This window comes from Notothenia rossii (genome assembly GCF_949606895.1).
Source record: "Notothenia rossii genome assembly, chromosome: 6".
Lineage (NCBI taxonomy): Eukaryota > Metazoa > Chordata > Actinopteri > Perciformes > Nototheniidae > Notothenia > Notothenia rossii.
The window spans coordinates 31,800,077-31,813,349 of record NC_136909.1 but is presented as its reverse complement, the minus strand read 5'-3'; the positions used below and the strand labels follow the sequence as shown (position 1 = coordinate 31,813,349).

The 13,273-nt window shown below is 40.0% G+C and overlaps 2 protein-coding genes across 3 annotated transcripts in view; both read right to left on the bottom strand.

Annotated features, from left to right (window-relative positions):
- Positions 1–481: 481 nt before the first annotated feature.
- On the bottom strand, positions 482–4,549 carry dmrt3a (doublesex and mab-3 related transcription factor 3a). The gene is made up of 2 exons (XM_079689826.1): positions 3,478–4,549; positions 482–1,829 (listed from the first exon to the last, which is right to left on the bottom strand). Exons 1-2 carry the CDS (start codon positions 3,878–3,880, stop codon positions 805–807), a joined length of 1,428 nt encoding a protein of 475 aa, XP_079545952.1. The 5' UTR covers positions 3,881–4,549; the 3' UTR covers positions 482–804.
- A 3,410-nt stretch (positions 4,550–7,959) lies between these two features.
- dmrt1 (doublesex and mab-3 related transcription factor 1) overlaps positions 7,960–13,273 on the bottom strand; it is a 51,930-nt gene continuing 46,616 nt past the window's right edge. The window contains exon 5 of one of the 2 annotated variants that reach the window (XM_079690888.1): positions 7,960–8,401. In XM_079690888.1, the coding sequence (XP_079547014.1) occupies positions 8,400–8,401 (2 nt within the window). In that variant the 3' untranslated portion in view covers positions 7,960–8,399. Of the gene's footprint in view, positions 8,402–8,438; positions 11,792–13,273 lie in introns of those variants that run through there. The other variant, XM_079690887.1, reaches the window with a different exon arrangement.

Genomic DNA, 13,273 nt, shown 5'->3' with positions numbered 1-13,273 from the left:
GCTCTCAGAAAACTTTTTATTTCTAAAGGTTGTGCCTCCTCGATCTTCCATCCATGCATCGTCTGTCTGGTGACCCGGAAATGGATCTCGTCTTCATCTTGAAGGACATCCCAATTCCTAAACCCAGAGGAGTGAATTTGAATATTTCTTTCAGTATTTCTTATGTAAAATACTACAGTGCAAAAATACAAAATAAATCAGATTTGTAATCTCGTTTTACTTAGTATTGGCATCAAATAATGTACACAAAGTTATAAAGTAGTTATTATGCAAATAATTTCAGAATCATATTTATATTATAATTAATAAATATTGGAGCTGATAAATGTGGAGCTATACGTTCAGGTAAACAATGATGACCAATGTAACACATACAACATGTGTCTATATAAATTAGGCCAATTTAAAATGAAAACCTTAGTAATAGTGACTAAAAGACAACAATCTGGTCCATTTGGAAAACTCAGATTTATTTGGCATACTCTTCACATGCATTGATGATCGTTTACATCAAAAGTGTTCACAGTAAACATGCTTGCAGGAAATAGATGAGAAACTTTCAAATCAGCGTGAGTCTGTTCCATTCATCCGTTTTTGGTCGTGGCACGTGACAACTTGAGGGCATGAGTGGATGACGTTAAAAGGATTAACATCACCTCATCAACGGGTGATTGCTTCACACAGTTCAATTCAAAACAAGACAGAAAAAGACCCTAAACGCACACCGGATGTCCTTTAAAAAATAATACATTTTTGGCAACCCCCCCCCCCCCCCCCTGCTGTGTTAGTCCATCCGCAGCTTCTTCAGGTGGAGGAGTTGAGGATGCGCGAGTCTGCGGAGTCGGAGCGCTCCTCGTACTCCTCCTCCGGGGAGTAGAGGCCGGGTTTGGGCCCCAGCGTGCAGCTCTCCTCCTGGATGCTGATGCGCTGCTCCTCGGAGGGTCTGGAGGGCAGGATGGCGGAGCTACGGAACACTGACCCCCCGGGCCCCACGGCGGCGGCGGGGGAGAACGGGGACACGTACTGGGCCGCCGAGCGGAGCTGGTACTGCTGCTGGAGGGCCATGGTATTCCAAAGAGTCACGTCATTGTGTACGAAGGGGCTGCCCTGGCTGCGCGTCAGAGAGTTGCGCAACATGAGCGGGTAGCGCGTGGGCTGCGGAAAGGACGGGTGTTGCATGGGGACACCCAGCGGTCCCGTGGACACCACGCCCGATGCCGGGTCCGTTGTGAACCGGAGCGACTCGGGGACCCGGAAAGCAGAGCCCACCGACCACTTGGCGCTGGAGGACACCGGGTGGTATGAGCCCACGTGCTCGAACAGGTGTCCGTTTGAAGGCAGCAACAGGGTTTCAGGGTGCGGGTCGTTCTGCGGGTGCGCGCCCCCGTCAGGACCCCGGCTGGACAGCAGCACCTCGATGGCCCCCACCAGATCCCCCCCGCAGCCTCTGAGGATGAGCTCCAGGACAGGAGGCTTGTGAGCGGGGAAGATCTTCTTGAGGACGTCCAGCGGCGGCCGATTGGCCCGCAGGCTGAAGGGCAGGTTGATGGAGCCCGCGAGGCCTTCAATCAGTACACTCTGCTCTCCGGAGCTGACCGGAAGCTTGTGAGGACTCTCGGTCTTCACTTCTTTCCCAGCGCTGCCGGCTTTAGAGAGGCTGCAGCTGCTCTCCTCCGGTTTGCAGGGCGTCTCTGGGGGCTCCGGGGTGTAGCAGGAGTTCGGTTTGGAGCCTTCAGGGGAGCTGACAGCCTCCTGCTCCTGCTCCTTCTCACTGGAGCTCCCCCCGTTCTCTCCTCCGGACCCCTCATCAGTACCCTCATTCGTTGGCTCTGCAACACATCAGAACAAAGAGTCAGAAGACAAGTTTGGGCAGGGGGGTCATAACAGTTCAGCTGCATTTATCTGACTTCAGAAACATTTATTTTCTGCACTCTAAGTCCAAAAGCTCTCCTCAGGAGGAAACTTGACACACAATGAATGGCTTGTCTCCAACAGAGACTGATGAGGATGTTTTTCACGCCCCCTCCCTAAAGCTGTTAACACAAAGTGCTGACTGTGTGTCAGTGAGGAATCTACCGTCGATGCCTTTTGACCACATTTTGTGAACAGATCGCGTGTTGCTCGGTAACATTTAATCTGAACTTGACCTCGTTCGAGAGAAATGGCGATTACATCGGATTGGTGCTGTCTGCGCTGATTACTGTCATCTTTTAAAGCACTCAGCTCCGCCTGTCCGGGTAATGGAGCGGATCTGGAGTCAGCTGATCGCTGCTTGTGTCCAGATGTTTGTGTCCCAGAAAACCACCAAAGTGGAGTAGAAGCACAACCATAGGCCTATGATTGGAATATTTGGTTGAAATATTGAGCATTTTGACTTTTCATTAAAATCCAAATAACCGCTAGTTTGCTTTTACCAACAAAGGGAAGGCAAACGATACCGAAATTAAATATAAAAAGCCAAACCTACAAGGTGATACAGTGAAAATAAATAAATTGAAATTGGCTACGTCACATATATTTTATAAAATAATAACACATAATTATTGTTGTAGGATATATTGCAGACATAAAGGAAATAATTCCTTGTCAAATAAAATAGAAACAACATGCATGTTTCCATTAATAAATATATAGAAACAATCAAAAGCAAGATAATAGAGAAAATTAACGCAATAACAATGCTACCAGGTCAAATGAATCCACCTTAATATCAAAAATCTAAATGAGGTTTGTTTATTTATTTTTTAATCTAACTTTGTCAACATTTTAATAAAACATTATTTTATTTTATTATTATTTGTATTTAAGTTATCTGTTTTATTACCAATACATGTGTGCTCCTGTAGCATTATAATTTCGGCCTCGGGGAATAATAAAGTTGTATCTTTCTTATGATGACTTGAAATCTTTTAAAGAATGTTTTCATTTAGCGAAGTGCCATGAAGCAACATTTAATGGAGCTGTTTTAAGTAAATTCTTTGTAACTGAAATATTACTTTTAAATGTATCCCAATGATCAAACCGTAAAGTGTTTTTGAACACTCAACACACTATCATTTTAGAATCATTGTAAAGGAAAAGCAGTTTTTACGAGAAATAATCTCAACCCCATTCATATCTGCACATTTGTTTATTTAGAAATATAATGATCTTGGGACATTTTAATAAACATATCTTAGACTTATATATTTAATCTGCCATATTTTGTGAAAACTTTAAACAATTATCATAATAAAAACAATAAAGCCTATATTGGTAACTTATTCCAATCACATGTGCACTTTGTGAAGTATTATTATTATTAGGTTATTTATTTTTGTAATAGCCATCCTTCTGATCATAGCAGTTTAAAATTACCCATAATTTGTTTCTTAATTTGACATTTTCTTCCATCAAATAAAAAGTAATAGCTCATCAGAAATGTGAAACACATTTAGCCAAACTATTTTCCTGCAGCTCTGGTTGTTATCCTCCCACCTGCTGTGCGTGTCTGCGCTCCGGAATGAACCGGCTCCGTGCTGCTCCACCTCAGCTCCAGCTCTTCTGTCCTCGGCGGGGCTCCATGGTTCCCCTCACCGGCTCGGGGCATGCCGAGGCCGGGCAGCACTCTGAGGGACTCCGGGATGAGGCTCTCCAGACTCTCGTTAGCCTGCTGCCTGCGGAGCGCCACCTGCGCCGCCATGACGCGCTGCCGCTCGATGATGAGGATGCACTTCTCGCAGGTGCAGTCCTTGAAGCGGCAGTAGCGTTTGTGACCTTTGAGCCACGAGAGCACGCCGTGGTTCCTGCACCGCGCGCACTTGGGGGTCCTTTGCAGCGGGGCCCGGGGCTGAGACACCGGAGCCCCCATGTACAAGTAGGGGGACCCGTAGCCATTCATCGTGGGAGCGTGTTCTCCAGGACGAGCAAGTGCATCTGCGGAGAGGCGAGGTGGGGGAGTGGTGTCAGCAGCAGAGAGATGGAGCTGGATGGAGCTGCTCAGCCACACGCATGGCAGGATGAGGAGAAGGGGTGTGGGCTTGTTGTGGAGGATCCAACTTTCCCTCGGCTGACAGCACAGATATGCATCAGGGCTGACACGCACTTATTGAGACGACGAGTAACCAAACGCTGTCACTCGCGTCAAAGCACGCTGCAAAAAATGTCCACGTGAGGCTGGGATGAAACAAAAGTGCATGTGAGGATCAGATAATGTTTCCCTTAAGAAATAGGTTAAAGACTATAACATTGTGTTCTGCAGTGGAAACTGATATTCTCTTTGTATTAAGAACCTTGTCAAGGCTTGTAATAAAGAAGTTGACATTATTTGAAGGCCCATTTCAGATTTATATAATGGGAAGCTGCAACAACACAAATGGTCCCAAAAAAGGTCAAATTTACCTTTTACCTCTGTACAAAATAAACAACTCTTAGTGACACTCATAGTTATTTTTGAATATGGCTATCATTTCAGTTTGAACAATTTAACATACAAATAACCTTTTCTTTGATATATTAATACCTTTAAGATATGTGTAACAGTCATGTAAAGTGTCAAATGAATATCAAAAATATACTTTTTCATTTGATAGACTATGCAAGTGTGTGTTACGTTACAATGCAAAGTAAAACAAAAAAAGACCAAGTGCATGATTTAATGCAAAAATAAAAGCACTAAATGAATTAACTGCATCAATAGCACTCAACTGAATATCAAAATTAATATTCCAGCCGGCAACAATGAGGATGAAAACTGTCCCTGCATAAAACAAACCCCATGAAAATACTAATTGCACAAGTAAATGCCTTTTTAATTTGCATCATGATTTTAAATCTAACATTGAACAAATGTTGTTCTCAAAACTCAACTAAAACATATGACAAGCTGTCAAAACTATGCATTTCCCCAAATATCAGCATTCGACTCTTCCGATAAATTAATTAGGATATTATAAGTCAGGACTTGTTTATTTCCTCTCCCTGTTGCCTGCAGGCTATACGACTTAATTCGGGCAAAGTGCTCGCAGCTTCTCGCACCTTTTACACAATCGTACATAACTTAGATGATTAGGTCTCTACATGTATAAAAACCCCTTTGGGAACTATGTCGAGGATGCTGATATGTCCCTTCTGCTGGACTAATAGAGGGCATTGAAACATAACACCGGACAAAGCCGGGGCCCATTTCTGACCGTAAAAAAGGTTTATTCAAGCAAATAATGGGATCCGAGCCTGGCGCGGCTTACAGAGAATAAGAGCATGGTAAACTTCCCCACATGAAGCCCGTCTCCAGGGCTATTAAGCTTTTAATTGGAAAATAGCAGAGGAAATTTCAAGGTGACGAGAGTGGCTTTGCAGTTTGTGCCGGCCGAGTAGATTTGTGGGGAGTGGGAGGCCTGGACCACAACGCGTAATAAATTTATTCATGTTGTTCGTTGATAAAAGACCAAAACACGGACCGGAATAAAAGTTTACACTGCAGGAAGTTTTGTTATTGGCATAACGTCTGATTTCTCTATTTTTTATTTTGATGCATGATGAAGATGCAGGAATGGTTATTTGAATATCTCATGTTGGATGTGCATTTGATAGCTGAATCAATTCTGAGGAAAATACATATTCTTCATAAACGTTACATAGTGAGGCTGAGCACAGTAGGCTTACAGTCTATTACATAACATAACACATACGGGTTAAATAAATAAATAAAATATGTATTAAAAACACAAAAAAGAAACCGATATGTGCCACCTGAAAATAGAAAAAACGTTGAAAAACACATGTACATATATGAATTTCAAGCCAAATATAATAATAAAAATAATAATAATAATAATAGAATATAATATCTAATAATATAAATTAATAATATGTTGTTATTATTAGACAATATATTTTTAGATGGATATTTTTTAAAACCATCCAACCAACAACAACAACAACAACAACAACCTCATGGTGGCGCCAGAGAGAAAATCTGTGGATCACCAACGTCATGATGATGTATCCTCTGGGGAACATGAATAATCTGCAACACATTTGAAAACACTTCATACATTCGCGAGTTTGGAGATGTCCTAGTTTGGACCAAAGAAAAAAATGTAAAACGTTTTTAAAATTCTTATTATCTGTTCAACATTTCTGGGGTCTTAGCCGGAATCACAGTCATAACTTAACGTTTCTAGAATGTACAACCCCCCTAATAGAATAATAAATAATAATAAATCCTCAATGAGGAAATCTCATTGAAATCAAGGAAACATGTCACATTATAATATTTTTAAAATATTTTATAACTTCAGGAAACAGAATGCCTACACAGGTGAAACTTCATAAAATGAAATATTCTCAGATTTGTATACCATTGACTTGGTGATTAACTTCCCAATCAAAGGTCATGGGTCATCCCACTAGACGTAAAAAAGGGTCATGATTTTAAATTGAACACACCAGTGTCCCCTGATTTACTTCCACTATTTTTAGACCATACTGAAATTGGACAAAATGTCATGGTCCCTAAACGATGAATCACAGTGACGTAAATCATCATGACTTCTTTTAATGCTTTACGATGTTATATCTTAACCACTGAATGAATTGGAACAACATTTGGCAAAAACACCTTCCTCTTTAGGAGGAATCCAGCGACATCAGGTCAAAACATCAATTTGATCTATCACCAAGCACAAATAACAATTTCCCATTAGCTTCAGCTGTACTTGGCGTTTGGTGTTGATAAGCAAATGTAATAGAAACTAAGATGGTGAAATCTGTAAACAGACATTTCAAAAATGTCAAATCTCAAAGAATCTGTTTGTGCAATTCACTTAACATTTCACCCTTTCCCATCTTGGACCCCATGTTAATGTTAACTCCTACAGCATTGCCCCTCTCCAGGAGCAGGGGGCGGGGCTGACCTCTGCTGAGTGGGGTTATTATGAGGTGCTGATTGGGGGCGTAGCTGCCACTCAGAAGTCCTGTCACAGGAACGCTGATTTAAGTCTCCCCAGGGAGGCGGGACACCGAGCTCCTACTGAGGAATTAGCCGGACGTCTGAATTAGTGAGAACATCCGTCAGCACGCATCAGTCCTCAGGGAAAAAAGGAAAAGTCTGTGGCTTTTTTAGGATACTACAAAATAAGTTGGCGCAACCATATGAGCACTAAATGTATTAGCTATTCCAATAATGTGTTTTTGATTTTGACACCCAAAGAAGTGATTGGAGAAACATGAATATTACATGTTTTGTTAAAAGATACTAAGGAATGTAAAGAAAATTGTGTAAAATTAGCAACTTCTAAAATTGTTAAACAATTACAATATGTATATCTATCAAAGATTAATTTGTTTTACTGTTAAAATAAAGTAATGTAAATATCACATTAAAAGGATTTCCAAGGTTACAAACATACCCTGAAAAATGTAGGTTATCATTATACTTTTACTTTAATACCATATATTGAAATTTAATGTTGAATGTTAAATGCAATAATATTAAATTGAACCGAATATTTTTTATTCAAACTTAATATTATTGCTTTCAACTAACCTAGTACAAAAATGTGACATTTGTTGACACAATACATTTAATTAAAGTCAACGTTTCAGTTTTTTCAGTATAGCCTATTTCAAGTTGGTGAGATGAGGAGTTTCATTATTGTGAAAGATAGTTTAGTTGAACAATATTATAAATTAAAAAAAAAGGTAAAATATGATCAAAATCAGTTCACCAGCGTCGATAAATACGTAAAATGGCTACTTTTAAACAACTATCTTTTGTTTTTTCAGTTCTAAAGTGACTAATTCATTTTATTGTTTTGTATTTTTCCCTTCCTGTGCCACAACTGTATCGTGAAATGACCACAAATGTTGTTGGCAAAAAGGAGACATACTGTAAGATTTCTGCACAAGTGAAGTTATGGTCTTCCGATTGGATAGCAGCAGCTATGGAGCAAGTCACATCATAGTAAGTTTAAACAAAACAGTTTAAAAATTATATATTAAAGGCAAAAGTATTTTATTTAGAATCGTAATTAGATACTAGTTCATTTTTCTGATTACATATTTATAAGGAACATTTTCAATGCTGAATAATGTTACTTAAATTAATAAGCATTTTAACACTCTTTGGCAATTCTTTCTTTTCTTCTTTAAACAGGGCTCATGTATAACATAAAAATGTAACTTTATCCATTTCTAACTCCTGAATGTATGCCTCTGATCCACTTGTGGAGAAGAGTGTGTCCTCTGGTGCTGTTCTCCCTGCAGGTGTAAAGACAAATGATGGGTAACGTCCTCAGATTAGTGGTGGATGCGCAGCGGTTTAGTCCGTCTACTCCGGCCTGTTTATTGGTGCTTGGCTCTCAGGGCTGGACGTTTATGACCGGTGCTCTGCCTGTCCTTCAGACAGCCCCAGATCCTCCTACAAGCAAACACATCCACCTTTAAAGTAAAACAAATACTAAAGGGCTAGTTCGGCTGGGAAAAATAATGAATACTCGTATGATAATGTCTTTCAAGTAATGTCAGACAGCACAAACATTTGTAAAACATTCAGGTGGTTTATTACAAAATGTTTAAAATGTCTCAAGTTTAGACATAGCATTTACTGTGAGAAGAAAGGGGGCTGAAGTTGGGTGGAAGTTGCATGACACCAAAAACGTACCAATGAAAAAGTATATTTCCAGCTTATAAAATGGTTTTAACCCCAGATTAATTTATTCTTTGACTTTAATTGAAAATTCCATTATTTCTTTAAACAGTTTGTTTGCCTTTTTGGATTTTTTCATCATCTAAGTTATTTCATGTTTAACTTTAGGATAAGTGTACATTTTGACTCATTAGATTTGAATACACAGTAGTGGTCGGTACCCAGTTAATACACAGGTATCGCATTATAACGGTCAAAACATCTCCATTAGAAGACGCGTGCTGCAGTTAAATAACCATGCAAATAAAACAAATAAAAATGTGCCACACTGAAAAGTGATGCACACAGCTGGGACCGGAGCGCTTGTTGACGTTCCGGTCTTATTGGCTTATTTTAACAATGTGATCGCATCATATTATTCCGATATTATTGAAGATCTGCTGTAAGCTAGCTGACCTAGCCATTTCAAATATACTGAAAAACACTTTGCTTCATTCCCAGCTGTGTACATAATATTTTGTGTCCCTGTCACCGTTTTGAGCTTCTTGCAGCATTTCTTATTTGCAGCTTTTCTTTCATGCAACGCTTTTAGAAAACTTTCCTCAAGTTGGTGAGTGTTTTTTTAAAATGCTGCCCTTTTCTTGTCAAGTAGGTGATGTTTCTTTATTTGCATCTGTTTAGGCACATTTATTTTGTTCATTTCTGAAGCTGCAGTGTTCTGGCCGTTGTAGTGCGTTTGCCCCTGTCGGCCATCGTAGGGACAGAACACAAAAGGAGAGCGCTTGGAGGAAAGAGAGGAAAGCGACAGAACATGGTAAGTCAGACATGGTTTCTGCTTTACTAAAAATCTAAGCACTTACGTTTGAGGGAGAACTTTTGCGAGTTGCAGAATATTCTAAATAACGAGGTCTGAACAACACAACTAATCAGATAATCAGGTGAAACTCAAATTGAACATATTTACTCTAAGTGAGCTCTACAACTGAGAGTAGCATTCTCTTTCATGTATATATCATTAAAAAAATATCTAACTGTTCACATCAGGGCTCACTGCGTCCTCTCCAAACACTTCCTTTCTGAACCTAGAGGCCATCACTCCACTGTCACGGAGGGATCCGAGCACATTTTATCTATGATGGGGAGGGGGGGGGGGAATGATTCATGGAGGCATTGGCAGCTCAAGGAAAACCAATCCTGTGACACTTTCTCCCCTGCGCTGTACAGCAGGGTGGCGGCAGCAGCAGCTACAGAAGGACAAGGCAAGCAGCAGCAAGTCGCCCCTGACAAACGTGATCAAATGGCCTTCCTTAACTAAACTCGTAAAGCACGGGGCAATAAAACTCAATCTTCTGTAAAATCCAATTAAGTCATTATCTGACTGATTGTATCTTTAATTGAAAACAGAAGTGACAGTAAATTTCTGTGATATATCAGGATCAATCGATACTGCTGTACAATCTGGTCTCAAGAGGTGATTTATAATGTCAAAGTCGTATAGGTAACTCCACATTCTTCTCTCTAAAACCACTGGTGGATGAAATTAAGAGTAAGTGCGTTTCATAAAAAAACAAGATGGTCACGTTATTGATTACAACAGATGGGGCAGAATCCAATGAATGTTCCCACAGCGCAGCAGACAGAAAATACAAGTAATTTTCTCTGTCTGTTTTATATTGTTGTTTCCAGCATCACATTTACACTCCATCACTTTGGAACGTTTTTATTTCCCGAGAACTTGTAGCGACATAAACTCCAGGACTCCAAATTACTTTTGTTGCTGTCTTATTGGAACACAAACAGAAATAAACACTTTCAAAGCATGCAGTTGGAAGTAATTCTCCATAAAACATATCAACAATATGCAGTGCAGTGGGGCGCTGGAAGTCAGCAACATCTCATCGGAGTTGTTCTTCTTAATTAAAGGAAACATGGCCCAGATCTGAACAGTCCAAAACTCAAACATATTCAATTAACTTTAATTCAAGACAAGAGAAATCTGCAAATATCAAACGTTTCAGAAGCTAAAACCAATTATTATTTTTTTAGATTAATTAATTATCAAAATGGTGGCTGTTATGTGAATCTACGAATGTAATTATTGCAGCCTTACACTTCACTGCTCCTCAGCCTCTGTATCTACATGCTGTACCAATGTGTGTAAACAGTAGCCTGTGCGCATAGTGAGAGCTCCAGGTTTGAAGGGGTTAAATATACAATAGACATGCAAATTCATTGGAATAAACGATGCCGCTGGATTGGTGCCATAAATAAGCAGCCGGGGCTCATCACACGCCAACGCAACGCAGGCAAACATGATTCATGTCTAACCTGCCTGTTTGCTCTCATCGCACCACATCCCTCTGTCTTTTTCTACTCTAAAACTTAAATGCAATGAAAACTATCTTTATAGCGGGGGAAAAATAAATGCAATGATCTGATGCTGATCAAGGTACATACTGTTACAGTGGTGAGTGTCAAAAGATATCTCGGCATATGTCTGGGAGTCCTTATAGGGCGGGCTGGTAGATCAGCACATTGCAGATTTTTTTGGTTTATATGGTCAAATTCAGTAAAAAGGCATCAAGGCGTTTGTTATTAAGAAAGAGCCATCAGATTATATTAGTTTTTGTAGTGTGGGATGAAAAACATCTTAAAACATTTTTTTTTAAAAAGTTTTCAAGGAATTAATCAAGGCTTGAACAATGTATTGTAGAAAACACTAACCCTTCTTTCTGATTGTCAATAGCTCGATCATTAACAGTCAAAATGTGTGCTTAGCAGATATTTGCACATTGTATTGTTTTTTCTAACTTTCTGTGCTGATGAACTGGCTTTCACGAAAAAAAAGAGCTAAAATACACAAACTATTTGTGATTTCAACGACTGTATGAAATATACCTCCTGGACAGAAGCAAACAACTTGCACCAACAGCGAACGATGAGTTATTTTTGCTTAAATAATCTCATAATCCTTTTTTTCATGGTAGGTCATCCTTATCTTCTTTTACTTGCCGGCATCACCATCGACAATGGAGTCCGCGGTTAAGTTGGGTGTCTCGCTGCCGACCTCACACTCGTTGACGTCAGAGTTACCCAGGGTGCTGATGGACCTGCAGGGCAGGGCGGAGCTGTGCCCGGGGGGGGCGCTGCCGGGGGAGAAGGCTGCAGGGACGAGTCAAACAGGAGGGCAGGGTTCATTTTGGTTATAATGATGAAAAATTGCTAACTGTGACGACATCAACAATATAGTTGACAACACTATTGTAATAACTATAAATACAAGGGGCCCTATAATTCTTTTTTGGTCTTTGCCTTTCCGGTAGTGTATCATATATTCTTGCATGCATGTAAATTGTCTTCAAAGACTCTAAACCCAAAGTTCATGCCAGAGTTTCTCTCCCACCCCCTGCCTGAAACGCCTCTATTGTAATCCTTGTTTACTTCTGTAACATAGTGACATCTTTATATCATACTCGCGCTTCTATTGGCTAGCGCTCCAACGCATTGTATGTGATAGGGTTAAGGGCAGAACCTTTCTAAGCAGGTTCTGCCAACGGAGGGGTTGTGTGTCTCTACAGAAGGTCCAGTTGTGATAGAAGCACCTCTTTTCACCCTCTGTCTGAAACCAGAGCCCAGTCTGCTCTGATTGGTTAGCTGGCCGGCTCTGTTGTGATTGGTCAACCGCTTAGAGATGTCCTGCCCCTTAGCCTATATTACATACAATGTTGCTAGCCAATAGAAGAGGACGTGTTACAATGATGTCACTATGTTACGGACGTAAACAAAGGAGGCGTTTCAGGCAGCAGGGGAGTGTGTTGGAGAGAAACGTTTGGAACCATTTACATGCACAAATACCTTTATAACACACTACAGGAAACCGAAAACCCGAAAAGCATAATAGTGCCCCTTTAAATATTTCTTCTGTTAGAATATCTACTTCTCAGAATGACTGGGTAAAGTATGTTTATGTATTTGAAAAGTAAATACAGCTCAAATCTCTCACTTGTCTTTCCGGTATTGAGCTACAAATCTTGTTTCTTGGATACTACTCAAAGTCATTAATATGATAAATATATATTGCATCGGGTAGGTAGACAGCACAGCAGCACACATCAAATAAAAAATGTCTTTGTACTGCAAGGCGAGAAAATAAAAAGGAGAGAAGAAATACTATAGAGAGAGACAGATGGAAGCTGTGACATCAGCGCTGCAGAATGAATGACCCTCTCTGTATTTACCTGATATAAATATGACTGCACAGTCAAATCATTCTTCAGGATTTATAGCAGATTGAATCAGTCAGCGAAAAGGGGAAGACACTGAACACAAACAGAAGATCTTTGTATTAAACACGAGAGCTTCTGTATGCCATCCCACCCATTTCAATTATAAACCAGACTCCAGTTTTGCCGCTCAGCTATTTGTGTTCTTCTACTGTGGTATCTTAGTCATTTGCCAACACAATACCTGAAATTAAATACCAAAACAAAACTTGAACAAACTAATTTTCTTATATATATATAAAAAAAATGTATATTTTCATTAAGCAAAGGAGCTTGCTACAAACCAACTTTGGCAAGAGTTTAGAGATGCAAGGAATGCAAACTCATCAGGCACCTTTTTTACACAATGACAAAACGCCAT

Bases quoted from the DNA above. Each gene is read 5' to 3' on its own strand.
- dmrt3a (XM_079689826.1), bottom strand. From the start codon at position 3,880: ATGAATGGCTACGGGTCCCCCTACTTGTACATGGGGGCTCCGGTGTCT. The intron at 1,830-3,477 runs GTGGGAGGATAA...GATGTGTTGCAG, and splicing joins AGCGCAGACACGCACAGCAG to AGCCAACGAATGAGGGTACT.